At 43.8% G+C, this 25,968-nt stretch overlaps 1 protein-coding gene across 3 annotated transcripts in view; it reads right to left on the reverse strand.

Moving 5' to 3' along the window:
- BRINP1 (BMP/retinoic acid inducible neural specific 1) overlaps positions 1–25,968 on the reverse strand; it is a 180,901-nt gene that overhangs the window by 33,349 nt on the left and 121,584 nt on the right. For 2 of the 3 annotated variants that reach the window (XM_040482121.1, XM_040482122.1), the window contains exons 5-6: positions 25,376–25,481; positions 3,487–3,723 (exon numbers count right to left, since the gene is read on the reverse strand). In XM_040482121.1, coding sequence (XP_040338055.1) covers positions 3,487–3,723; positions 25,376–25,481 — 343 coding nt within the window. The remainder of the gene's footprint in view (positions 1–3,486; positions 3,724–25,375; positions 25,482–25,968) is intronic. The other variant, XM_040482123.1, reaches the window with a different exon arrangement.

A 25,968-nucleotide genomic window follows, 5' to 3' on the forward strand; every position in this document is an offset into this window, starting at 1 on the left:
GCCCCATCTGAGCTATTCTTTTTTCAATATAATACTTACCTTTGTCATGCTCCCCAACTATCGGGAAAATAAAAGAATTAGGAGGTTGGTCATTTTGCGGGGGGAAAAATCCAAATGGTTGGGGATATATATATATATATATATATTTAAATATAAATATATAAATATGTATAATATATGCATATTTATATGTATAATATAAATATAAATATATGTGTATATATATATGTATGTATATATATTTGCAGCTTAGTACTTTTAGCTCGTGCTGCAAAAGCTATCAGGAAATTTCAGGTACATTAGGCATTCATTTTATTTTTAAAAATGCCTACGTAGCTTTCAGTAAGCACCACGCTCACTCTGAAACACCTCGCCCATATAAGTGATTTTACAGCAAATCTACGAGGTGGGTACTTTCAGCGCCTTCTTTTATAGAAACTAGGACACAAAGAAGTCAGTTATCTTGCCAAGGTCACACAGCCAGTAAATGGCAGAATTAGAACTCTAAGCAGGCTCTGAATGTATGCTTTTACTCAGCATTATACACTTACTCTCAACACATAAAGAGGATCAGTATACTGGGGGAAAAAAAGAAACTAACTAATTAACTAAATAAATGGTGCCAAAAATAGGAATCTCTGACCCCTACAGAAGTCACAGTGCCTCCTTATTGCCAGTCAGACATTCAGGAGATCAAGTTGCATCTGGACCCCTGGGCAGCTGTATGACCATTATTCTTTCAACACCTCAGTTTTCCCATCTGTCAAACAGGTAACCTAGCACCTAATGCAAATCAGGAAAGAGTGACACAGCACTGTATCTGCCTAAATAGTCCTCGACATACAGAACGCGCTCAGGGGATGGGTGGCTAGCATAGGACAACGCCGGCTGGTTTATTCGGGGAGTTGGCTGGAGGCAGTGGGCTGGCCCTAATGACCCTGTGTGTTGGTTGCCCACAATACACAGCCTCCCCCAACCCCCAAGGAAGATATGCTGCTCTCCTGTAGGAAGTGCTGTTGACCTTGGAGAACATGACAGTCGTTTCACTGAACCTGAACCTGGGTCAGTTAGGAACATAGAATTTAAACATTAAAATGATTTAAGTTTTTGACTGAAAGTGGAAGGGTTCCCTCCCAATAAAGGAGGTGTAGACCGCCATTCATGTGTGTAAACTAGGCTCTATGTGACCACCAGTGCTCCGACCATGAAGGAATCATTGGCTTTTCCCTTTTGGCCGGGTCTTGAATCCCTCCAAGCTGCCTAGTTGCTGAGTCATTAAGGCCACTGCCTGAAACGAAGAGGAGGAAGATACATACGCACAAGCCACATCTACACGAAGGTATGGATGGATTTGTCTTAATGGGTAAAACCATTCCAGATGGATAAGTACAGGATATCTAGAGCGAATGTGTGCTCTTGTGGAGAGAAAGCGTGCCACGTAAATCATTTCTGCGGCCTATTCAGCTACTCAGCAGCATTTCAGCTTTCTGTGTTTCCTTCCCCACCCACCTACCCACCCGCTGAAAGTGGTTTCTCTTCCTGGGGGATAGGATTCTATGCTAAAGATCCCTACTGCTTGTGCACATCGACTTCATGCCCCTCTGTTTTTTAGCAATCAGTGGAATCTCCTTGCAAAAGCATGTTATCAAATGCTTCTTTTGTTTGAGGCCAAATAATTGTCGTAACACATTTCCATCATGAACCTCTCTTCTATGAGTTCCTGGGATTTTAAATGGACTGGCGGGTGCGGGTCCATAGGGCAGCCACAGCTCCGTTCGAGCTGCACGAGAGCAGAATCACTCATGCATTATGTGCTCCCAAAGCTGGTTCAGGGGCTTAGAGTTCATGGAAACCAATGGTTTTCAAATACAGCTCAGTAGGGCTCAGCTTTTACCTGTGGTACACAGTGGCTCCAAGGTACGATTTTGTTCGATCAAAGGGTTTCTCTGCTAAAAATTTAAATAAATTCAACTATTAAAACCACAAACATGTCCTCTCATATATCAGATGAGGGAACTGAAGCCTCGGGGGTAAAGGAGCATTAATACAAAAAGCTGCTACAAGCATGGGGTTTGGAATCAGGGATTCTGTTCCCAACCCTGTCATTTACTAACTATGTAACCCTGGGGAAGACACCGGGTCTTGGTGCCCCCCCACACACCCCCCCCAAGATACAGGAATATCACTACTCATTGTAATGCAGCTGCTGTCATAAATTTAAGAAATATTGAGCTGTTCTAAAAACCAGTAATGCTCTCTGCATATGTCCATTTATTTGACAGATATCTGAACGCATAGTAGATGCCAACTGTTTACTTGGCATCTCTTCTTAGAAATCTCAAGGATGCCCAAGCTTTTCATGCCCAGCGCTGCATACACAGTCTCTGTTTCCGAACCACCCAGGGTATTCTAGCTCAGTGAATGGTACCAGCCTCCATCAAACTGTCTACCAAACATACCTAAAAAAAGCTCTCGAATCTCAACACCCTTCTCTTCGACCACGTACAGCCCGTGTAACACCAAGCCCTCCTAATCTGCCCTTCTAAACACCTCGGTACCTCTGCACCTTCCCCACTTTTAGCACCTGTCCCACCACGCTAACCACGTCTCCGTCCTCTCCCTCTGAGGCACCTTGTGATGGCCTCCCGCTCTCTGACATGCACTCGCCCACTGGCTTCTGCATCAAAGTTTGATGTTCTTCCCCAAGGTGCCTCTCCTGACCTCCCTGACCCTCCTGACCTCCTCAACCTTCCCCTGCATGGATTTGCTCACAGTGGCCTCTCCTTCACATGATTAAAATGTCATACGATTCATGGCTGGCTTTCACATCAACTAGAAACTCCAGAAAGGCAGAGATCCAACTCTGTACCTCACCCACTGTATGGCCCTGGGTGGCTGACTTTCCTCCCCTGAAATTCATGACCACGCGTCTCCTTAACCATGAAAAGTGGGAAACAGCCACGTACCTGAAAAGTCGCTTTAGCTTTGACAATCTGTGAATTGTTTGGATATCTCTATCCGTATCATTATCTATATACATGTACATGGATAAAATACATACACATATACATATTTAGACATACATACGTGGTTGTTTATCGAGAGATATAGGCACGCACACACACACACACACGCACATGCACACGCACACACAGACTCGGGAATCAATACAAGTACCTTTGACTCTCTATTCTCCAGAGGCTTCTATGTGCTATGTGGCATTACTCTCTCTGTCTTCTGGGTACAATGCAGACAATACATCTTAGGACCACAAACTCAATTACGCGATTCATTATTCCATCCAATGGAGACTGACTGAGTACCTACTCCATGACAGCTCCTAGACCTGGCTCTGGTCCCTCCCACGTGAAATAACTGGAGTCACTGAACAGTCCCTCACAGTGGTCCTAATTCTGGCTAGACAGTTTTCTTTTCTAGGCTTGGCTCAGGGCTACGGATGCAGTACGACCACGTTAGGCTCTCTACCTGAATTCTCCAGGTCCTTGTAAGCTTCGGCCCAAGACTTGGCCATGTTGGCCAGCGTGTACTCCATGATCTGGATGTCGGTGATGGGGCAGTTGCACTGTGGGAACTCCTCTGCGCACTGACATCTACACTGGCTGTTCTGACACACATACTCTCCCTCACCATTGCACATGATGTAGCTCAAGGCCGACTGGACAAACTTCTCTTGCAGATACCGAGGGAAGATTATCTGAAGACCTGTGCAAGAACAGCAAGAAGGGGGAAAAAAAGAAAGGTTAAAAAAGGTGTTTCATTAACAGGTTTGAAAGGTGAAACATAGGAATCTGAAGCTGTTAGCTTTCTCCCTGTGTACTGCAACCCAAATATTTCTGGGCCCGCCTAGATCCACACAGGGCCCGGTTGGTGAGGCCTCCAGCTACACTGTGTCTACTTAAACTTCTCAAGTCATGACCTCGGCCACCTCTGAAAGGCACACTCTAGTCCGTTACATTAGGACTGAGGCCACAGCCAGATCTGGTATATACCTTTTCCATTTTGGGACAAAACCCTTCTTGAAAGCACAAGATTATTGTTTATTTTTTCTTGTTTCCTTCATTTCTTTTGTTCTTCTTTTCTCAAATATTGATGGACTTTATTTACGAAGCCCAAGTCCTGAGCTAGGCACTGAGTCTATAGAGATGAAAAAGACAAGATCCTCGCCCTTGGGGAGTTTACAGCGTAATCAGCAGGGATAGACACAGACACACATCATCATAACACAGCTTTCTGGGCCTGGAGCAGAGATGGTCCAGACGAGGCAACTGGACAGAGAGGACTGCAAATAACCTTGCCAGGGCAGCAGGGAAACCTTTATAGAGGAGATGGTGTTTGGGCTTCTTGGAAGGTAAATAAGAGATCACCATGTAAAAAAAAAGGAACAGGAAGCACATTCTAAAGAGGGTAGCAGCGAGAATAAAGATGTACATGTCTGGGAGCTGCTGGTGAAAAAACGAATTTGGATGGGTGGGGTGCATTGCTGTCGGGGAACATGTGTCAGAGGCAAGTGGAGGCCAAAGTGCACAGGGCTTTCTTGTATGCTAAGGGATTTGGACTTCATCCTGTGGATAATGGGATACTTTGGTAAATTTCAAGGATACGAGTGATAAAGGAGAGTGGTATAATTTCATAAGACCAAGGCATCATAAAAATAATAGTGCAGAATGCCATCAGAGAGGATTAATTTTTTTTTTCTTCCCAGCTGTAAACACAAAGAAGCAGAGGCCCATGGAGGGGAAGTGACTAGCCCAAGGCTATAGGATGAACACTCCGGACCACACCTCATAATCTTGTCTCTATATCTGAGTAATCAAAGTCTTAATCTGGACAGCCAAGGATGGAGAAGGATCTATCTGGGCACATGCACTACTCATGTACCTCTGAGATGTCATCATAGCAGGCTATTGACTAGGGTGCCCAAAAAGAAGGACAACTCTGGGCTAAATTAATTCACGAAAGACATCTCTCCCCACCTCGTCTAGTGCCGCGGACAGTTTCAGCTACCAGTGCATATAGGGGTAATGGTTTAATGACCCATTGTGTGAAAAATAACTGTGTTCTTTGGATTAAATGTTTTTCTTATTCATGTTTTAGGGACACACCCTCATCCTACTCATCAGGGGCTTGCTGAATCAGCTCGGCCTGTCTCTCATTGTGGTTCACAGTTGTGTTTCTAGATTTTTATCTTTCCCTCTCTCACTTTCAATTTTTTAAAAAATGAAGCCCCATCATTTCAACCTGTCTTCATCTGGCAGCTAAAAACAACTGTGTTCAGAGAGGCATTGTGGGGTGGGGTGGGGGGCGTCTGGGTGGCTCAGTCGGTTAAGCATCCGACTTCGGCTCAGGTCATGATCTCATGGTTCAGGAGTTCGAGCCCCGTGTCAGTCTCCGTGCTGACAGCTCGGAGCCTGGAGCCTGCTTTGGATTCTGTGTCTCCCTCTCTCTCTCTCTGCCCCTCCTCCAGGAGTGCTCTCTCTCTCTCAAAAATAAATATTGAAAATATTTTTAAAAAGGCATTGTGGGAAAGAGGATGATGTGCTCGGCACACCTTACTGCAGGGATGCAGAAGGTAGTTAAAAGCTGGGCATCGCTAGTCAGGCTTCTCTACTTACTACCTAGACATCTCAGGTAAGTCACTCAACCTCTCTAAGCCTCTGCTTTTTCTTTTGTAAAACAGAGGTGCTTTTAGGTTGTTGAGAGGGCTAAGTGAAGGAATCCCTGCAAATCGTCACAACAGTTCCTGGGCACACGGCAAGCACCCAGTAAATGCTATTCGTTCCCATTTCTGACAATGATGATGATGGCGATGCTGTGATGATGAAATACCTCCTGTGATTGACGTTTTTTAAAGTTTCAACAGAACCTTCAGGATACATGAACTATAGCTGTGGGCAATCAGAAGAAAATCCTCAGCAGGCAGTCTGGAGTTATTTGTAGAGGAGGGTTTAGAATTCTGTGCCTGTTGAAGCAGCATGGTGGGGGGGGGGGATGGCTATTCAAGAAGGTGGATCCATATCAGTATGGGTGAAAGGGGTTCTAACAGACAGATGGAGCTACAGGGCTTGGGCACCGGCCGGCTGCGAGAATGGGTGAACTCCACACCAACGAGCAAGGGGTCTGCATGAGTTTGAGTGCTTGCTGGGAAGGGCTCACGGCATAGGAGCAGGATACAAACACCGAACGATGGGGCCAATCACTAGAGTGAGTCCCTGCTCAACTAAGTCTACAATTCTTTCAGAGCATGCATTCCTGAGTCATTTTATCTGTATCAGGGTTTTTCGCTTCCAAAGCAAAATTTATTTTTAGCTGATCCCAATCCCCTATAGGCATCTGAGTCTACGGATTGGGGTTAAGTTTCTGTTGGAACTCTATAGACTATACTCTCAGTCCTATTTTTCTAGCTTGCTAATCATTTTCTTTCTCCCTTTTGTAGGGGATAAAATATTCTATTCTTGGTCCCAGCCCAAAAGGAATTTGGGGAGAGCATTTTTAGAAAATTGCGTCAAATCATTTCTCCGTTTGGCAAGGATACAAAAGGCAGTATTACCTACCCCGTTTAATGCAACTGAAAACAGATGAAGTTTTGGGTGGGGGGGTTTCTGGGAGCAGCTGAAACACAAAACTGATTGCTCTTTAAAAATGGAAACTCAGATCATGCCGAGCTGTCTCTGAGGCAGAGTCTCCTGGGCAATTTTGAAAGAGAATAATGAAGACATAGCAATTAAAAAGCACTTTTCTGCAAAATGTCATTACTGTTTAAAGTTACATAACCATTTCTACGGCAGCGGAGGTTCACAGAGCAGTCACCGCCGCAGTCGTCTCCTGATGACCTGTGTCCAACAAAGAGGCCCATTGCTGACCTCCTAGGTTGGCGCCTGAGTACCACCGGCTTCAATGGGAGTCATAAATAACTTGGAGGGAGATTTGGCCTGTGGAACCACTGTTTGAAAGATATACAGCTGCCGGCTGGGGTGGAATATTCTGGCCCCACAGTTCCCAAAGACACACAGAGAAATAGAGAGAGAGAGAGAGACAAGCTGAGAAAATCAGAGACAGAGAGAGGTCACCATTATGGGCAAGCATGTAAATTTTGCCTCAAAGCACCCAAGAAGGCGATGGCTGAGAGTTTCACTTGCACACCCAGTGACTCGTGCTGAACATATGGGATATCTCCCCCAATCTCATTATACTTTTTTTTTTTTTTTTTTTTTACAAAAAATCTTGTTATACTTTAAAATGGAATGTGTCACTGTTCCGCGAAGTGAGTGGGCAATGTAGATATGGGAACATCCACATCATCTTCTTTTTCTTTTCCTAATTTTTGCCCTGTCTCCCTTAGTCCTCCTCCCACCTCACCTTCAAGGCAGACATCTCAGGATATTTCTTGTGTTTTACATCCAGTCTTTGTGTGTGGAGGAAGGATTTCTCCTCTGTGTCACACGATAGGCTATCTCGATTTCCTCGCTTCCTCTCTCCTTATTTCTTAATATTCTATTCCTTTGTCTTGTTTTGTTTTTTGAAATACACCAGGCATCCTTCTTTTTCCTGGTCCTTCCCTTGTGCTGGTCTTGTTCTCCCTAGAGTCTTTGCAAGTGTACCTCCCAGGGCCAAGAATATTCTTTTCCCAGATCTCTGCATGGCTCCCTTGTCCTGCAATCCAGACCTTCCCAGATGACCCATATTAAAAAAGCCTCTTCTATTTTCATCATAGAATTAGCTACTGACAGAAATCATCTTATTCATGTGTTTTCATATTTGTTTTCATCTTCCCCATTAGGGAGTGGGCTTCCAGGGGACAGGAGCCCTGTCTGTCCACTATAGATCCCCCAGAGTATAAATTAAGGCCAAGGCCAGTATAGGTTTTCATTCAACAACCATTCTCTTTTTCACCCCAACTGAAAAACAAAAAAACAAAAAACAGAACAAAACAGTGGTCTCTAAAAACTTTGAGGATATTGGAATTGGCCCTAAGTTGGCCTAAAGCCCCACAACCAAACTAACAGACTCAAGATTCAAATCCCAGAATTCTGAGTTCCGAAACCCTTACGGGCCCTCCCAGCTCTCTGGCATGAAAGACTGAAAACTGAGACAAACTCCTGCCTCAATGTTCTCAAGGTGGCCCTGGCCCAGGGTGGCCTCTGCAGGTATCTTAGCCTCTCTCTGAAATTCAGGCTACTTGCCTGTGAAGCTCCAATCCCAGGGCTGTTGGGAAGAATAAATAAACGGGAAAGGCATAAAGGGCACCCGGCAAGAGCCTGGCTGCTATGGGCTGAATGTTTGTGACCACCCCCACCCTCGCCCCCCTCTCCCCTGCCCAGTTCACATGTCACAGCCCTGACTCCCAGAGTTATGGTATCGAGATGGGGCCTTGGCTGGTCATTGGGTTTACATCGGGTCACAAAAGTGGGGCCTCCGTGGTAAGATTAATGGACTTGTAAGAAGAGTACGAGACAGGAAAGCTGTCTCTCTCCCTCTCCCTCCATGAGCACACACTAAGGAAAAGCCACGTGCACACGCAGTGAGAACACGGCTGTCCACAAGCCAGACACCGAATGGACCGGCATCGTGGTCTTTGACTTCCAGCCTCCGGAACTGTAGAAACGAAGGCTTCTCACCTCAACGATCCAGTTTTTGCATTTTGTTATAGCAGCCTGAGCAGATGGTTAGCACAATTAAGTGTTCAATAAATGGTAGGTCCCCCCATTTATACCACGTCAGAACATAATCCACTCCCTGAACCAAGCCTGAGTTGTTCTTGGAAACATCCTCCTGAGTAGCCCCCTTTGGACCAGTAGGAGACATGTCCAGAGTGCATCGTCTCTTAACACCATTACAGGAATTACCACAGGTCTCCATTTTTCATCCTTCCATTTGGTTATACTTCAGCGAATCTTCCTCCCTTTCACCTTCCTTTTCTTCCCTCCCTCTGTCTTCTTTCCACACGTAGGCCCTCCTGTGTGCCAGCAACTGCGCCACAGACACCGGGGTGAAGAAAGCAGGCCTTCCCTGCCCTCGTGGACCTCACGGCTTAGTTAAGGAAGCGGACAGGCAAACAAGCTGCTTGGATGCACAGAGACCAGGGCTCTACCCAAAGCACGAGGTTGCTCATGGGCCACAAAGGAAAACACCTAACCCAGGCTGGATTAGGGGCAGTCACAGACACTCTCCTGCAGAAAGTGGCTTTTGGGCTGGGACCTAATGGACTCACAGGAATTACAGGACGAGGGGTCCACAAGAAGAGCCGTTTAGAAAGTGGGAACAGCAGGGAGTGGAGTAGAAGAAACAAGAAGAAAGTGGGAACAGCCTGTACAAAGGACTCAAGCAACAGAACTCCTTCCAACGAAGAACCTACCTGACCATCACCCTCCTTTCTGAATAAGGTTCACCTTTTTTTTGTTTTTGTGTTTGTTTCCAGGTTCCCTAGAGAGGAGATGAAAGCTTTCTCACTGCCTCAGAGAAGATCAAGACTCCTAAGGGAAGAATGACAGGGGGCAGAGATCTGCCAGCTTATTAGAGGAACAGCATTGCTTACAGCAACAGAGGTCAAGGATCCTTGTCCTTTACAGACCAAGAGTTTAGCTGGGAGTCAGAAAAAGCAAAGAGGGCTCACTGCATTGTTGATTTTCAACCACTGGGGAGCACTAAAGTAACAGAAGAACTTTCTGGGGACCCCTGCATTGAATTCCTTGGTACCTTCAATGACACGGTCAGTACCGCTGTCTGAAGCAGACACCTGGTCCAGGTGACTGCTCGGTGAGCTACAGAACAGAGGACCCAATCAACAAAACCTGAAAGTACCTCTAAGATCTGCCGAGGGTAGTCCAGCCTTCATCTCTGACCCTGATCTGCTCTCTTTTGCTGTTAGGAACTCTTAGCCTCCTTCTCTTCTTTCAACAAGTAGTACGTGGGGATTTGTTGGAGGAGATGCTTCCATCTTCCAAGGACACCAAGGGGCTACTTGGAGATTCAAAACTAAAGCACAAAATCCAAGTACAAGAGACAAAGGCCCGAACCGATGATTGAAACGTAAAAAGAAGCATCACGTCTGGAACATAGTAGGTGTTTAATAAATATGTCCTACATTTTGAAGAAGCCAGTCATCTATTATGAAGATGAAAGAAAATGACTCTGGAGACAATAATTAGGGAAGACTTCGTGATGTGTGTGGGATGTGGGTAGATCTTGAAACAGGAGCATGGTTTTTAATAGATACAGAGGGAGCCACAGCATTCCCTGCAGAGGGTGTACCTTGAGCAAAGATGAGTCAGTGTGTGAATACCTTGGATCAATCAAAGTCTTGTTCAAGGCAAGGACCATATATCTTTCTGGTTTTGCTTGTTTGTTTGCTTGCTTGCCTTTTGGATGAACTTTGTTTTATCTTATTCTATCTTATCGTAATTACCTAAAATAGTAGTAGTTTTGATGGATGTACTCTTTTCTGACCTAGTTCATTACGTATTAAATTCACCTTTTTTTTTTTTTTTTTTTGGTGCTAAGAGGAAAAGGGAAAAAAAAATACAAGATTCTATTTTGGTTGAGTGGCAATATTGTTCTCTCCTGTGCTTGCATCAGAATGTGGCCCCCTGTTGATATCTCTGAGCGCTACAGAAGTCTGGCTGTTGCCTGGTACCCGCTAAGTTCTGCTTGTCAAATTCTGTCCATTTCCGAAAAGCACGGGTTGGGGAGAACCAGAAGTGCACCTTTCGCAGAAAGTCAGCCTGATCCCCTTCCTTGTGAAAGCCCAGGGATCTCAGACTGGCAGATAAAGGACTTTATGGCTCCAACAGCCATTCTGAACTCCAGTGTAATGAAGGCATGCAGGTCAATTACCCATCTGTTTGTGTTTCTATTGCTGTGAATTACAGTATCCATCGCTGACAGCTCATTGGAGTGGAATGAAAATAAGACGATAATTCACCGGGTGAAACCGTGCAGAAAGGGCGAAAAGGCTATGATCTCATTCAGAAGTTCAGCCCTGTCTCCGCGATGGGTCATTTGCACTGGGAGAAATGAAGAAAGGCAGCTACCTGGGGGGAAAGTGGGTGGGTTCTGGCGCCCCCTTCTGGACAGAGTAACCTTTGTGTTCCCAAGGATCATCATCCATTCTGCGGGATCTTAAGGAATAGACTTGGAACCCTTAGATGCAAGATTCGGGTAAATGAAGTTCAGCACAATAAAAGCAAAACCTTTTTACCATCAGGAGTTTTGAGGGATGAAACAGGCTGCCTTAGTAGGTAGAAGACTCCTCATCATCGGAAGCATACAAGCACAGTTTAAAGAACCCAGGGCCCAAATGGCATGTGGTTATCACTAACCCATATTCAGTTCTCCTCCCTTTGCGGTGTCCTCTCTTTGAAAAAATTACACACACCCCACCGTCCGCACTCAGATGGGTTCACGTGACACACTTTGGCCGATGAAATGTGAGCGCAGGTGAGGGGTACAACTTTCCAAAGCAGAGCTATAAGAACCAACACGTGGGTTTATCGGTTTCTCTGTCCCACCACCACGGAAAACAGCCATATTCCACATAGAGGCCACCGGAGGAACAGAATCACAATTGACTTGCGACCATGATGCAGCGTAAGCAAGAAATGACCCTTTTCTCTTGCCAGCCACTGAGATTCAGGGATTGTTCGTTAGCACAACACAACGAAGGCTATACAGGAGTTGGCAAACTATGGCCCATGGGCCAAATTGACCTGCAGCTTATTTTTGTAATTAATTTTATTGGAACACAGCCACACAGATTCGTTTCAGTCTATAGCTGCCTTCACATTACAATGGAAGAGCTGAGTGATAAGAACAGAGACAACAAAGCCTAAAACATTCACCATCTGGCTCTTTGCAGAGAAAGTTTGCTACCTCCCCTACTAGCTGACCATTAAGGTCCCTCCAATCTTGATTTTCTATGCCTCTACTCTGTGCTGTTGTTCATTCACTTATTTTTATTTACTTTTCAAAATGTTTATTTATTTATTTTGAGAGAGAGAGAGAGAGAGAGAGAGGAGCAGAAAAAAAATAATCCCAAGTAGGCCTCAACAGTCAGTGCCGAGGCTGACGTGGGGCTTATTTAAACCCACGAAATGCAAGATCATAACCTGAGCCCAAATCAAGAGTTGGATGCTTAACCAACGGAACCACACAGGTGCCCCATTAAATGACAATTTGAACTTTGCAAAAGCAAATGTGGTCGGACTAAGCTATGAAATCACCAAGGATAAGGAGGCCAACATATATTTTAAATTCAATTTCCCAGGGGCACCTGGGTGGGTCCGTCTGTTGAGTGTCCGACTTCGGCTCAGGTCATGATCTCTTGGTTCGTGAGTTTGAGCCCTACATCGGGCTCGGTGCTGACAGCTCAGAGCCTGGAGCCTGCTTCAGACTCTGGGTCTCCCTCTTTCTCTGCCCCTCGCCTGCTCACATTCTGTCTCTCTCTCAAAAACAAATAAACATTAAAAAAAAAAACTAAATTCAATTTCCTAAAATTTCAACATGAAGATACCCTTACAGAGGGTGTTAAGAAGAGGTTAATTCTATTTAATTATAAGCTTCTTCACAGAATTCATGATAAAAACCCAAACCTGACACCTATCAAACCCTGTGCTACAGATCCCCAGATCAGTTGATGTGTCCAAATCTTCTCTATTTCCCTTTCCTTGCTACAGCCTGCCACACCACAGCACTGGCCCTCAAATGTAGAAAGTCGCCCCCGTTCAGATTTTGCCTCCAGCTCTTAGTAACCGCAGGACCTTGGGAAGTTAAGATCAAGAGGCTTAACTTCTCTGATTCTCCATTTCTCCATGAGAGCTTCCATTGTGGGGGTGCATGTAAAAATCAAATAAACCATTTTGTATCTTGTGGTGGTATCTTGATTACAGGACGGATATTTCAAATTCACAGAACTCTTCACCTAGAAAGGGTGAACTTCGCTGTATGTAAATTAGACCTCAATGGTCTGGAGAAGAAAATCAATCAGATCACACACGCGAACCTCTTGGTACAGGACAGTTGCTCGACTAACGTCATTTCTTGTCCTCACCCTGTTTTCTACTGCTTTCCCTGGAGGCCTTTGGCAATCTCAGGCACCCCCCTCTGTCGGTACCCAGAAACACCTGGCACACTTCTCAAATTTTAATAGAACACCTATCACACCATATTATGTGCTTGTGTTCATGCTCCTCCTGGTCTGTGATCTCCTTGAATGCCAGAGGCAATGCCTCGTTCGCGTTCCATCTCCCTGTCAGCTATAGCACATTAGTAGGTTCCTAGTCAGTGTGTTTGAATGAAGCTGAGTTTAGACAGAACGTGTTTCAGGGAAGACCGTGGTTTTCTTCTGCCCTGTGCTTGGCATGCTCCTCCTCTCTACAGCCCTCCTTCCTGAGCAGGCCCTGTGTCACCTTCCCCAACATCAGAGCTTGAAATCTCGAGCTATTTCAACTTTGACGCAGTAGTGACAAGAACAGGTGTTCAGAAACATCTGAGTAAAAAAAAAAACACAGAGACAAAACAAAAAAACAAAAAAAAACCCCAAAAAACAAAAAAAACAAAAAAAAAAAAAAAACCCCAAAAAATCCTAAGAGAACAATGCTGCTGAAGGTGTTTCTTGACTGAGAATTTTTTAACACATACTTTGTTTCGGATCCATTGCTACAAATTATGATTCTTGAGAACTATAACTGTTTCCTATATCTCTTGGCATTCTTTCCAAGATACCAAGCAAGATCACAGTAGGTGTGGAAACATAAAACTGCTCAGTCCAGCAACTATTAGTGAAGTCTGTCCACCTGCCAACTTACTGAGCCAGGTGCTATCCTAGATGCTAGATATGGAAAATGAATAAAGCACAGTTTTCTGATCTCGGGAGCTCCAGTTGGGTGAGAGAACAAGATTCATAAAGATAAAATTATAATAACACACACATGCAAATGTATGCAAGATTCAGTAGGAGAAAAAAGAAGACACTTCAACTTTTATCAGAGTAAAAGTGTCCAGAAGAGTTATTTTGGACAAGACTGAACCAAAATGGTATGAACAGTCAAGCATTTTCCAAGTTGTATGCTGCAGAGCCTTAGATCTGCAAGTGTAACCAGGATAAAATATATTCAGGAAACTCCATATTTAATCTACCTCTTGAGACTCATAATGTATATTAGCATAGTTAAGGCACTGAGAAGTCCTGCAGTAAATAAGTGCGGTTTATGCTATTTAATACTGATGTTTCAGTATTATTGAGCTTTTTTAAGTTACTGCATGGTAACAAATAACCTCAAAATCACAGCAGCTGATAACCACAAAGGTTTATTTCTTGCTCTGTCTCATGTTGGCTGGGCTTTGGCTCTGCTCCAGACGTCTTCTTCATTTTGGATCCAGACTTGAAGGAGCAGCTTTGCTCAGGGGTACGCCATTATCATGACAGAAGGAAAGGAGCAAAAGCCAAGCCAGACAATGTCTCCTCATGCTAAGGCGGGGCATGGGTTATGTCCTCCCACATTCTATTGGCAAAAGCGAATCACATGGCCAAGGGCAATGCCAACTAGCCGGGAAGTATACATCTCCCACAGGACAGCACCGCCAGTCACACGGGGACGCACTGGTGTATATAATCCTTTTAGGGGAGGGAACAATGGGATAGATTAACTTGTTTTTGCATCAAACCTTTTCTTAAAAAAAATTCAATTACCATATGATCCAGTGATTCCATTGTTAAGGTATACAGCCAAGGAACTGCAGACAGGCATTCAAACAAAAACTCGTACACCGATGTTCCTAGTGGCACTATTCACAATGGTCAAGAAGTGGAGACAATCTCCAGGTCCACCAGCCCATGAATGGGCAAACAAAATGTGGTATATCTATGCAATCAAACATTAATTCAGTCATAAAAGAACACAGCACTGATACATGCTACAATACGGGTGACCCTTGAAAGCGTTCTGCTAAATAAAAAGAAGCCAGACACGAAAACCCCACATATTGTGCTACTCCATTTGTATGAAATATCCAGAGAAAGCAAATCCACAGAGACAGAAAGCAGACTAGTTGCCTGGGGCTGGAGGGAAGCGAGGTGGAGAATGACTGCTTATCTGAGGTTGTGAGAAAGTTCTGGGACTAGATAGTTGGTGACTGTTGCACAATAGCTGTGAGATGCTTAGCGTCCCTTAATGAATTGCGCATTTTAAGATGGTTATGATGTTGAACTTAATGTAATACATACTTACCCTCATAAAAAGACTAAGATTCCAAATACATTGATGTGACAGTTCAAATTACTTTAAATCGGTACAAATTTATTGAGCACCTACTACAAGCTAAACACTGAACTCCAGAAAAGTGACTAACGAAGACATTAAAAAAAGGGTATGGCTTCTACTCTCAGGGATCTTAATTACAATTAAATAACACCATGTCCAGTTTTGCGCATAAGACAAGCTAGAACGTATCTAGGAGCAGAAAAAGAAAAGCAGGTGGCGAGTGCTATGTTTGCAGTGTCAAAGGACAGCCTCGTTATGACCAAGATGAATTGTGACAGAAAAAAATAAGGATTGACTTAATTATCTTAAATATAAACAGGTGCCTTAGCTACATGGGATCAATGAATTAATTTTCATGGGTGGTTTATTCAGGTTTGAGGTGCCCTGATGCCTGGTTTCTGCCCGATGAGACCAACCAGGAGTTCAATGAGACACGGTTGTTAAAATAAACCAAATCACCCCACTGTTTATCGGCCAGGATTCCCTTGCTGTGCGCCTGGCCATGAGTTCATTTGAAAAGTATAGACCCTGTATGACTACAATGCCAAGAGATGAGGGGCTAGGTGGCTTAGTCAGTTGAGCATTCGACTCTTGATTTGGGTTCAGGTCATGAGCTCATGGTGGTGAGATCGAGTCCCGTGATGGGCTCTGTCCTGAGCGTGGGTCCTGCTTGGGATTCTCTCTCTCCCTCTCTCTTTCTCTCCCTTTGCCCCTTCCCCAACCATGCCTCTCACTCTCTCCCTCCGTCTCTCTCTTTCAAAACAAAAACAAAAACAAAACAGGGGTGAGTCCTGAGATCACTTCTCTCAACATCAGCTTAGATGCCATCAGAATTTCCAACACTTTCTGTACAAGTGTCAGTCTTGAGTTACCAAATGATTCCAGATGTCCCCAGGAAAGTGGCAGCACATTTTATAGTCATGTACACTGGGTATATTGCAAGGCCTTAGTAATCTGTGTTCTAGGGGTATGTGATCCTTCCTGGTTCTCAGTCTTTTTGAGAATATGACAATAGCTATAGAAATGGGGCACCTATAAACATATACAAGTTAGCAAGTAATTTTAGGAAAAGCGTAGACTTTCCAAAGTAAATAGCAGAGCCTACAAGCACACAGAAAGGGCTATGGAATTATTTGCTCTAATAAAAATCATGGTTATGATTCATATGCTCCAGGTTGAGAAACAATATGGTTCAAGAGCATTGACATTGAATGGACTTGGGTTCAAATTCTTATGCTGCCACCTACAAGATAGTTACTTAACATCTGTGAGCCTCAGTTTTCAAGTCTTCAAAATGGGTCTTTGGTGGCGTATACAAGAGATCTTGATATAAAGAAATGAGCTCTTTGCCCGGCAGATGAGAATCACGCAGTAAATCGTAAGCGTAAGTGTTATTTTATATCCGCCCTATTGGTTTTTAGGTCAGGTGCTTTTTACATGTTTTCCAATGAAATGCAGAACAAAGGCTCTGCCACAGAGGTGTTTTTATGCCCGTTTTGTAGAGCAGAAGACCTAGAGAAGCTCAGAGGGTTAACTAGTCCAAGGTCTCATCACCATCAAGCCTGCCCTCCGGATCCTCCTGATTCTATCTGCGTTCCGACTGAGCCTTTAATTGACCCTTCGATCCACTTCCTAAGAGGAACTCCGGTTGTCCTCATCACAAGGCCGAGAACAGAGTGCTCCTGGGCGCATGAAGGAAAACCAGCTTGGATGTGGCCAGCTGGGTGGACGTCAGCAGCCCCCTCAGTCATGAAGACACTGCCCTTTTATTCAGCGGGCCTTGCGGACAGAGCCGCGGGAAGGGAGAAACATGGAGCCCCATCAGTGCCTCCAGGCGCTGCTAATCAGACAAGAAGGGCCTAATCACAAGCCCCTGCCCGCACCCTGGGCTCTTTCTGGGGAGGACCCACCCCGAAGCTACCGACCGGCATTGGCAACAATCGCTCAGCCTTCCACCCTGGGGGCCCGAGGCCACACGGGGTGACAGGGGGTGAGAGAGGAGGGGGCTTTGTGGACAGAAAGACCTAATCGTGTCCGGTGCCCCCTTCCTCTACTATTGCAGTTGGGCAAGGACTTATTCCCATCGTACCCACATCTAGAACTGTGCTGTGCTGACTCAGAGCCTCCCAGGAAAGTCAAGCAGGCTTGGGGCCCAGGCAACAGGGAACCAAAAGCCAGGGGGACCTTGGGAAGGTTAGCTCTCTGGGCCTCAGTGTCTCCATCTGTTTGATGGGGAGCATGATCCTTATCTCTCAGTTGGTGGGAGGGCCAAAGTGGCTAATGGATATACACACAATGCCTAAGAGGGAGTGGCAGCAGAAAAAAGTATCATTTCTGACATTTCTACACTCTGTTCCTCTGTTTCTGCTACTTGTCGCAAGACGAGTTTGGGCACTTATGATGCCCAGCTACTGAGGAAAGGGATGGTTGATGCTACTTCTCTTCCTCAACCTCCTCCTCCCGCACCATCCTCCCTCCTTCAAGTCCTTTCTGCCCTTCGCCCTCCTCCCTCAAGTCCTTTCCCCTCTTCTTCTCCCTCTCTCTCCTTTCCTCCACCTCCCTCTTCTTTCTCTCCTTTTGCCTTCCCCTAGTCCCCCTCCTTCCATTGCTACTTAAGCACCAATCATAAGGAAACATTCAATTCAGCAAACATGTATCGAGTTCCTATGTCCCCAGCACTGTTGAATATAATGAAAAACAAAGTTGGCGAGGCAAAAATCCCTTTTCTAAAGAAGCCTATCATCTACTCTATAGAACAGGTAAAACCCAAACCCCCCCAAATATGTTGCAAGGTACAGGAAAACCAATAAATCATGCCAGAGAAGAGGTCTTAAAAGAGGCTTTTCAGAGGCGGTGGCATTTGGGAGATGAAGGGACAGGACTCTGGCCTTAAAGACGTCAACTCTAGTGCCATAGAGAAGACGCATGTGCTTTGGGAGAAAGATCCTCGTCAAGTTCACCGATGCCTGCCATGCTACTACTCAGTTGACCACAATCTCCATTTTGTGGAACATTCTTTTTATCTTCTTTTTTCAAGCTTATTTAGTTTAGAGAGAGAGAGAGAAAGCGCGAACGGGGGAATGGGGAAGAAGTAGAGAGAGAGGAAAAGACAGAAAACCGAGGCAGGCTCCACACTGTCAGAGCCCAATGCGGGGCTCGAACCCACGAACCATGAGATAGCCACCTGAGTCGATGTTGGACGCTTAACCGACTGAGCCACCCAGGCGCCCCAGTAACATTGTTTACTTGGCCTCCAGGACACCATGCTCTCATCACTCCCTTTACACCTTCCCCAGCCACTTCTTAGCTTCCTCTTCCTGTTCCTCATTCTCATTCCATTATCCCAACCCTTCAATATGAGATTCTTCATGGCTCAATAACTGAATTCCTTCTTTTTGTTTCTATCTACACTCTTTTCCAAGGTCATCTTACCCAACCTCACATCATTAAATATCATCTCCATGCTAATTTAGATTTCTAGTCCTCCCCCCACCCCGACTTTCCAGATGCCCATTCAGCATCCACATTTGTATCTAGAACACACTTCTCAAACTTGGTTCACCCAGTTCCTCATGTCGCAGCAAAAGTGACCCCTCCTGCAGTCTTCACTGTATCAGCAAAGTGATTCCATCACTGCGGTGGCTCAGGCCAAACTCTGGGGTCATCCTTTACTTCTCTCTTTCTCTCACAAACATTTCTAGTTCATCACCAAATAATGTCAGCACCACTTAAAAAATGCACCCGTAGGGCAATCATTCCTCACAACCCACATCACCAGCTCTCATGGTCCTGGCTGCCATTTTGTCTTACCTTGGTAAACACGACAGCCCCCACACTGGGTTCCTTTTATGTGTTCTTGCCCTCTGTGTTAGTCTTTTCCACACAGCACTCATAGTGATTCATTTAAAATGTAAGTCAGGTCAGGTTACGCCACTGCCTGAATTTGCAATGACTTCTCATTTCATCCAGAGTAGAAGTCTAAAGTCTTTTCCATGGTCTACAAATTTCTACATGACCTGTTCTCTCACCATCTCTCTGATTGTAAAGAAAATATATTTCTTTGTTTGCTTGTTTATTGGCTGCTCCCCTAACACCCACACACTAAATATAAACTCCAAAATGACGGAGACTTCGCTTATGCACGGCTATATATCCAGCTCTTAAAAACAGTATCTGACATGTAGTTGATATTCAATAAATATTGCTAAATGAATGAATGTATGAATGAATAAATTTATGGATCATCCCAGATTTCAGCAAAATATTCTCTCTGCATCCCTTTCCACATCAGTGAGCTACCAAGGCAGAGCTCTGCTCTCTGTATACCTCACCAGATGGATACTAGATTAAATTACATGACAATGTCAGCAAAACACTCAATGGGCTTCTTGGAGAGAGAAGTATAAAAATAAGAAGTTATCATTATGCCATTAGTGTTATTACTACCAGTTTGGCTGTTGCTGTTTCGACTACTAATAGCCTGTGATCATTTCTATGATCCTGTCTTTCTCACTCCTCGTGTCCTTCTCCAAACCTCTTCTTTCTTTTTCCGATTTCCTTCCATCTTTGCCCTGTTCTGCGAACAGTTTATGAACCACCACAAGGTCAATGCCATTAGGGTGCCATTCACATTGTCCTCAATCCACCAAAATAAACCTCTGCAGAATCTCCCCTCCCAGCCTCCTTCAGCGGAATTAGGAGAGGAAAGAGGAAGAGAGAACAGGAGCATTTTGAGAAACAAAAGCTCTGAAGTCAGACTGTCAGGGTTAAATGTGGAGCTCAATCACTGACTGAGTGACCTCCCTCACCCCAGTTTCCTCACCTGTGAAGTAGGGATGTTACTTATGCTTTCCTCCCAGGAATGGGGTGAGGATTCAAAACGTAGTAAGTGCAATTACATAATAAAATTAAATGGAAGTTAAAATGAATAAAAACAAACAAATAAACATGCATGTAATACAAATCAATGAACACAGGCCCTGGCACACTAGGAAGTGCTGGATAAATATTATCCACTGTTATTTCTGACTCCTCTGCCCTCAGTCCATGCGGCTGTCTTCTGGCTGGGCTGGACCACCTTCTGTTCTTCTACGTGTCTGCTTTATTCATGTCTTCTCTTTGCAGACGATGTCAAGATGGAGCACATTATTAAATAAATTTTTCATAGATGCACATTATACACACAGAAATGTATACATATAAATCACGTGCGTACAGTGCTATGAATTTTCACAAAGTAAACACACCCATGTGCTCCCATCCAGATCAAGAAACAGAACATCATAGATACCTCCAGAAACCTCTCCCATCTCCTGTCAGTCCCTTGTTCTCCCTCCCCGAAGGTTAATGCTCTCTGAGCTACAAAAGCAACACATTTTTTTTTTTTTTTGGCTGTTTTTGACCCGTATAGAAATGGAATCAAATAGCGCATATTCTTTTGCGTCCAGCTTCTTTTACTTAATGTTATGTTCATGAGATTCTTCCATACTGTTGCAGAAAAGAATAGTTTATTTTCCCCCATTTCTGCATTGTAGCCTGTCATATGAATGCATGACAATGTATTTATCCATTTTCTTGTTGATGGGCAATTGGGGCTATTTCCATTTGTAGGCTATTTTGAATAAAGCTGCTATAAACAGCCATGTCCTTTGGTGAACATAGATGGCATTTCTGTTGTGCATACTCCCAAGAATTATAATTTCTGGGTCACAGGGCCAGGACATACTGAGTTTTTTTGTAGATACTGCCAAAAGAGTTTTCCAAAGTGGTTGTACTGATTTATTCTCCCACAAGCAATGCAGGAGATGTTATAGTAAGTTTCCATGTAAGTTTCCATTGTTCCACATCGTCACTCCTTGATGTTGTCAGTGTTTTTCCTTTGAACCAGACAGATTGTGGGGTTAGCATACTAAATTGTGGCTTTAATTTACATTTTATGAGGGCTAGAAAAGTTAATCACCTTTTCAAATGTTTATCTGCCATGTTGATATTCTTGTTTGTGAAGTGCCTGTTCATGTCTTTTACCCATTTTCTTGTCTTACTGGACAGTCTGCCTTTTTCTTGTTGTTTTTAGGAGTTACTGATATATTTTGCACAGGGTTTTTTGTTTTTTGGTTTTTTTTTTTTTTTTTTGTCAGATTCATGTATCAAAAATCTTTCCTTCTACTCTGCAGCTTGTATTTTCATTCTATCAATAGCAGCATCTGATGAACAGAAATTCTTTTTTTTTTAATTGAGAGAGAGGGAGAGAGTGGGGGATGGGGCAGAGGAGGAGAGAGAGGAGAGAGGAGAGAGGAGAGAGAGACAGAGAGAGAATCTTAAGCAGGCTCCATGCTAAGCATGGAGCCTGATGCAGGGCTTGATCTCATGATCCTGGAATCATGACCTGAGCTAAAATCGAGAGTTGGATGCTCAACTGACTGAGCCACCAGGTGCCCCTGGAAATTCTTAATTTTAATGTGGTTCAATGTATAAATCCTTTTCTTTATACCTACTGCTTGTTGTATCCTACTGAATAAATATCAGCCTATCCAAGAATCATGAGACAGTCTTCTGTCTTATATTGAAGAAGTTTTTTTGTTTTACCTTCCACCAAGAGAATAATATTCTTCCTTAGATATTTTTTTCTTATGACTCCTCTACCTAGACAGGCCAAATGAATTACTCCCTTTTCTGAATCTCCATAATGGTATGCATTACTTTCATTATCTCTATTATATTATATATTGCCTTGAATCTTATGTATTTCCCTGCCCTTCCTCTCTATCTCATCCCCATACTCTATTCACCAGATTATCTAAATTCTTCATGGTCGTCTCATTAATTCTGGTCATGATGCCAGCTAAATAACTCTAAAAGTGGTTGACGCCAGCTAAGTAACTCTAAAAGTGGTCTGTTTTTTTCAACCTCAATTGCTACCTTCATGGTCTGAATCTGTGACCTCTCATCTTCAGTACTGCAATAGCCCCTAATGGGTCATCCACCCCCAATCTACCCCGATCTAATTAATTGGACACATGGCAGCCAGAGTGATCTTCCAAAACATCAATCTCCTTATGCTACTTCCTTTTTAAAAACCTTTCCATGGTGCCCATGACCCTCAAATTAATGTTCGAGTCATTAATGTGCTGCACAGGCCTTCCAGGATCCAAAGGATTATTTCATCTTTCTCACCACTGATGTCTCTGCTTTAATCTCTTATGACATTTTCATTTCCTCAAATGCTCCTTCATAGATACTCATTGTCTGCCTCCATATCCATGACCCTGACCTCTTCGTCATCCTCCAGGTCCTATCCTATCCATCTTCTCTGATCCCCTGATAGGTTAAGTCCCCATACCATTTGGTACCATGAAGCCCTCCTATTTTTCTCCACTACAATTCCTTATGCATCTTTTTGTTTGTTTAAGCCCATCTTCTCTGATAGGGTATATATTTCCTTGGGACACAAACTGTTTCCCACTACATCCTGATGCCCACTTTGACCCAACACAGATTCTTAAAAGAAAGCTGGGATCTTTATTGTCTTCTGCAAGTGCATCAGGTCTAGGCTCATTTTATCCACATTAATGAATTTGACTAGCTTTTCTGTAAGACAGCCCTTTAGGTATCTGTAGACAGTCCTTTTGCCCCAAGTCAACTCTCTTCAGCTGTTCCTCATAAGACACCGTTCTTTAGGAACACTGTAGTTTCTTAGTGTCCCTCTTGAAGTGTGATGCCCAGACCTGGCCCTAACCTTCCAGATGTGTTCTGACCAATCTAGAATAAGACAAGGATGTCACCTCCTTTTTGGTGGATAATGTACTTATAATCATGTAACCAATGGTAGACCTGCATTTTGGAGGACTGAAGCTTATACCATAACTGCTCGTTGAGAAAAGGAATTCAACATGAGGTGTGAAAGTCAGTATTTAGAATGAGAAAATTCGGGGACCTACATGGTGAGGGAGCCCTGGACCTTAAGCTTCATTAGCTTCATGGGAAATCAGCCTCTTACTGGCCCTAAGATCTTAATACCTTCCTGGTAACTAACATCTTGTTAATCCCTTCTAAATTTACTCCAATTATAACTCACAGGTCTCTCCACTGCCAACATGCACAGCAGGGTTATCAAATGCAGGCTGGAGCCAAGCTTCCTGGACTCCAACACTTCTCTCACTTCACAAGGTCACCAGGAGGTATCACAGGAACTTTAATAAGTTGATCATCTGGGCACGCCCAAGGCAGATCTGTCTTATGTACTTTCTTATCAGGTTATTACCAAACCTACTCATCCACTCTTTTCTCTACTAAAGGAGGTAGGGTTATTCTCTGTGTGTCTGAGGTTTGGTTTTGTTGTGTTTTCTTTTAACACTAAACCACTTTCTTGGCCTGCAATTCCCGGAGGGGTTTTCCATTCAGTGCTCCCAAGTGACTCTACCAAGCCCTCCCTGTGCCATCTTCCAACCATCTTCTGTAACAGGAGCATGAATCAAAGGATTGCCAAGGAACTGGAATATAAAAGTCATATTAGGCTCTGCTTAGCTCCACCTGCAAATCTCAGCTCTGCTTTCCTCCCACTGACATTCAGAGTCACCTTTATCAGACACCTTTCTAGAAGGTCACATTTTTAGTCTGCTCAAAGTTAAAGCATGCCATTTTTTTTCCCCTAACTATAAAGTTAATACGTGATCGTTGTGGAAAAGTTAGAAAAAGAACTGGGAAGCCTAAAATAAATCATCTGCAACCTAACCATCCAGAGGTAACCTCTTTTAACATCTTGGCATATTCCCTTGCAATATTATTTTTCCTTACCCTTTCGCATTGTTAAGATCATGCCACACATTCAGTCAGACACTACCCATTTTTAAATTAACACTATATCAGATCGCTTTCATACATTCTTGGAAATTCTCATAAATAACATTTTAGTACCTGCCTAATATTATGTTGTGTGGATACTACATAATTTGCCTAGTCCTCTCATGTGGAAAATTGAGATTTTTACTTTTTTTTTTCCATTATAAATTATGCTTTTTAAAACAGCACTATCTGTACTCAAAGCCTTGTAATTTTTCCTTATAATGTCCTCACCTGTTCATGATGAATTAACAAGGGTAAAATTACGATTTTAAAGGGTATATTTTCCTTAAGGTCATAAGTATATCTGGAGCCCCTAACATAGACCTGACATAAAACAGACACTAAACAAATACACATGTTGAAAGATATCAGCGAAGTAATCCCATAATTGTTGCATTCTTTTTTTTTTAATTTTTTTTTTAATGTTTTATTTATTTTTGAGACAGAGAGAGACAGAGCATGAATGGGGCAGGGGCAGAGAGAGAGGGAGACACAGAATCGGAAGCAGGCTCCAGGCTCTGAGCCATCAGCCCAGAGCCCGATGCGGAGCCCGAGCTCACGGACCGCGAGATCGTGACCTGAGCTGAAGTCGGACGCTCAACCGACTGAGCCACCCAGGCGCCCCTTAATTGTTGCATTCTTAACTAGCAGTGCCTGAGTGTCTGTCTCTGAACACCCTGTCAGCATTGAGTGCTCTCATTTATAAACTCTGCTGAAAGCACACACACACACACACACACACACACACATACACAAACACATATGTATGTGTGTATACATATATTAAAGACTACAGACGACGAATGAATAAGGAGAAAGAAGATTACGTAGAACCAAAAATTCTATAAAATGCTCTATAGCTCTTGGAATTCAAATAACACCTGCCAAAATACATTGAAAATCAAACACAATAATCTAGGAAATTCAGACAGCAAGATATGAAACTTTAATATATATTAGGTCTGGAGCATCTATAAATAACACTGTTTAGACATTTTCATCGAAATAATCAGATAAAGCTCCCATTTTAAAACTTTGTATCTGAAAACTAATTAATAACCATGAATTTAATGTCCTGTATATGTTAACATTTTTAAAAGGCATCATGTCCTAACTGTCCTAAGTTCCATATTTGTAGTCTTCCTTGGTTTCTCCATCTTGCATCTTTGTCTTTATTCTGCCTCCACATCATGCCTCCTCAAAATCCCAAGGCTCCCCCCCTCCCCCTCTCTGGTCTCCGATTCCCACGGGCATCCTACCTTGAAGGTGCAGTTTGCTCTCCGTGCTTTGCAGAAGGACGGAACTCACAGAGTCCAGATTGTCATAGCTGTTACAGCCCAGAGGCCCAGTGCGTGTCTCTGTGACCTGGAGTGCACATCAAGGGTGACAGGGGTGAGACAGGTGCCCTTGTCAGAGACTTGTGAGACAGGGCCCCGCAGAGTCAGCCCTCAGCAGAGCAAAGCCGGCAGAGAAAGTCTCCTGGCCTGAGCCAATGGCCACTTCCTGGGCACCTCGCCTGTGGCAAGGACCACACTTGGGCTATCACCAACAGGCATCAGGATAGCAGAGCAATCGAGCACACAGACAGGACCCATTCCCTGGCTCTTGCTTCACAAGGTCACTCTACGTATTATATGAATTAATACGTTGAAGCACAATAGTATATTTCAAAAGCACGTGCTTCAGAATCAGGAGAACCAGCATGAAATCGTAACGGGGCCATGAATTTGCTGTATGACCTAAGGAAGTCACTTACCTTCTCTAAGTTTCTGCGACCTGAAGCTAGTAAGTCCTTTCCAGGAAGGATGTGAGACAAGACACGACGGGTTTGAGTGCCTGACGCTTCGCACAT

Source organism: Herpailurus yagouaroundi, unplaced genomic scaffold (assembly GCF_014898765.1).
Source record: "Herpailurus yagouaroundi ecotype Mexico unplaced genomic scaffold, PumYag 160, whole genome shotgun sequence".
NCBI classification, from domain to species: Eukaryota; Metazoa; Chordata; class Mammalia; order Carnivora; family Felidae; genus Herpailurus; species Herpailurus yagouaroundi.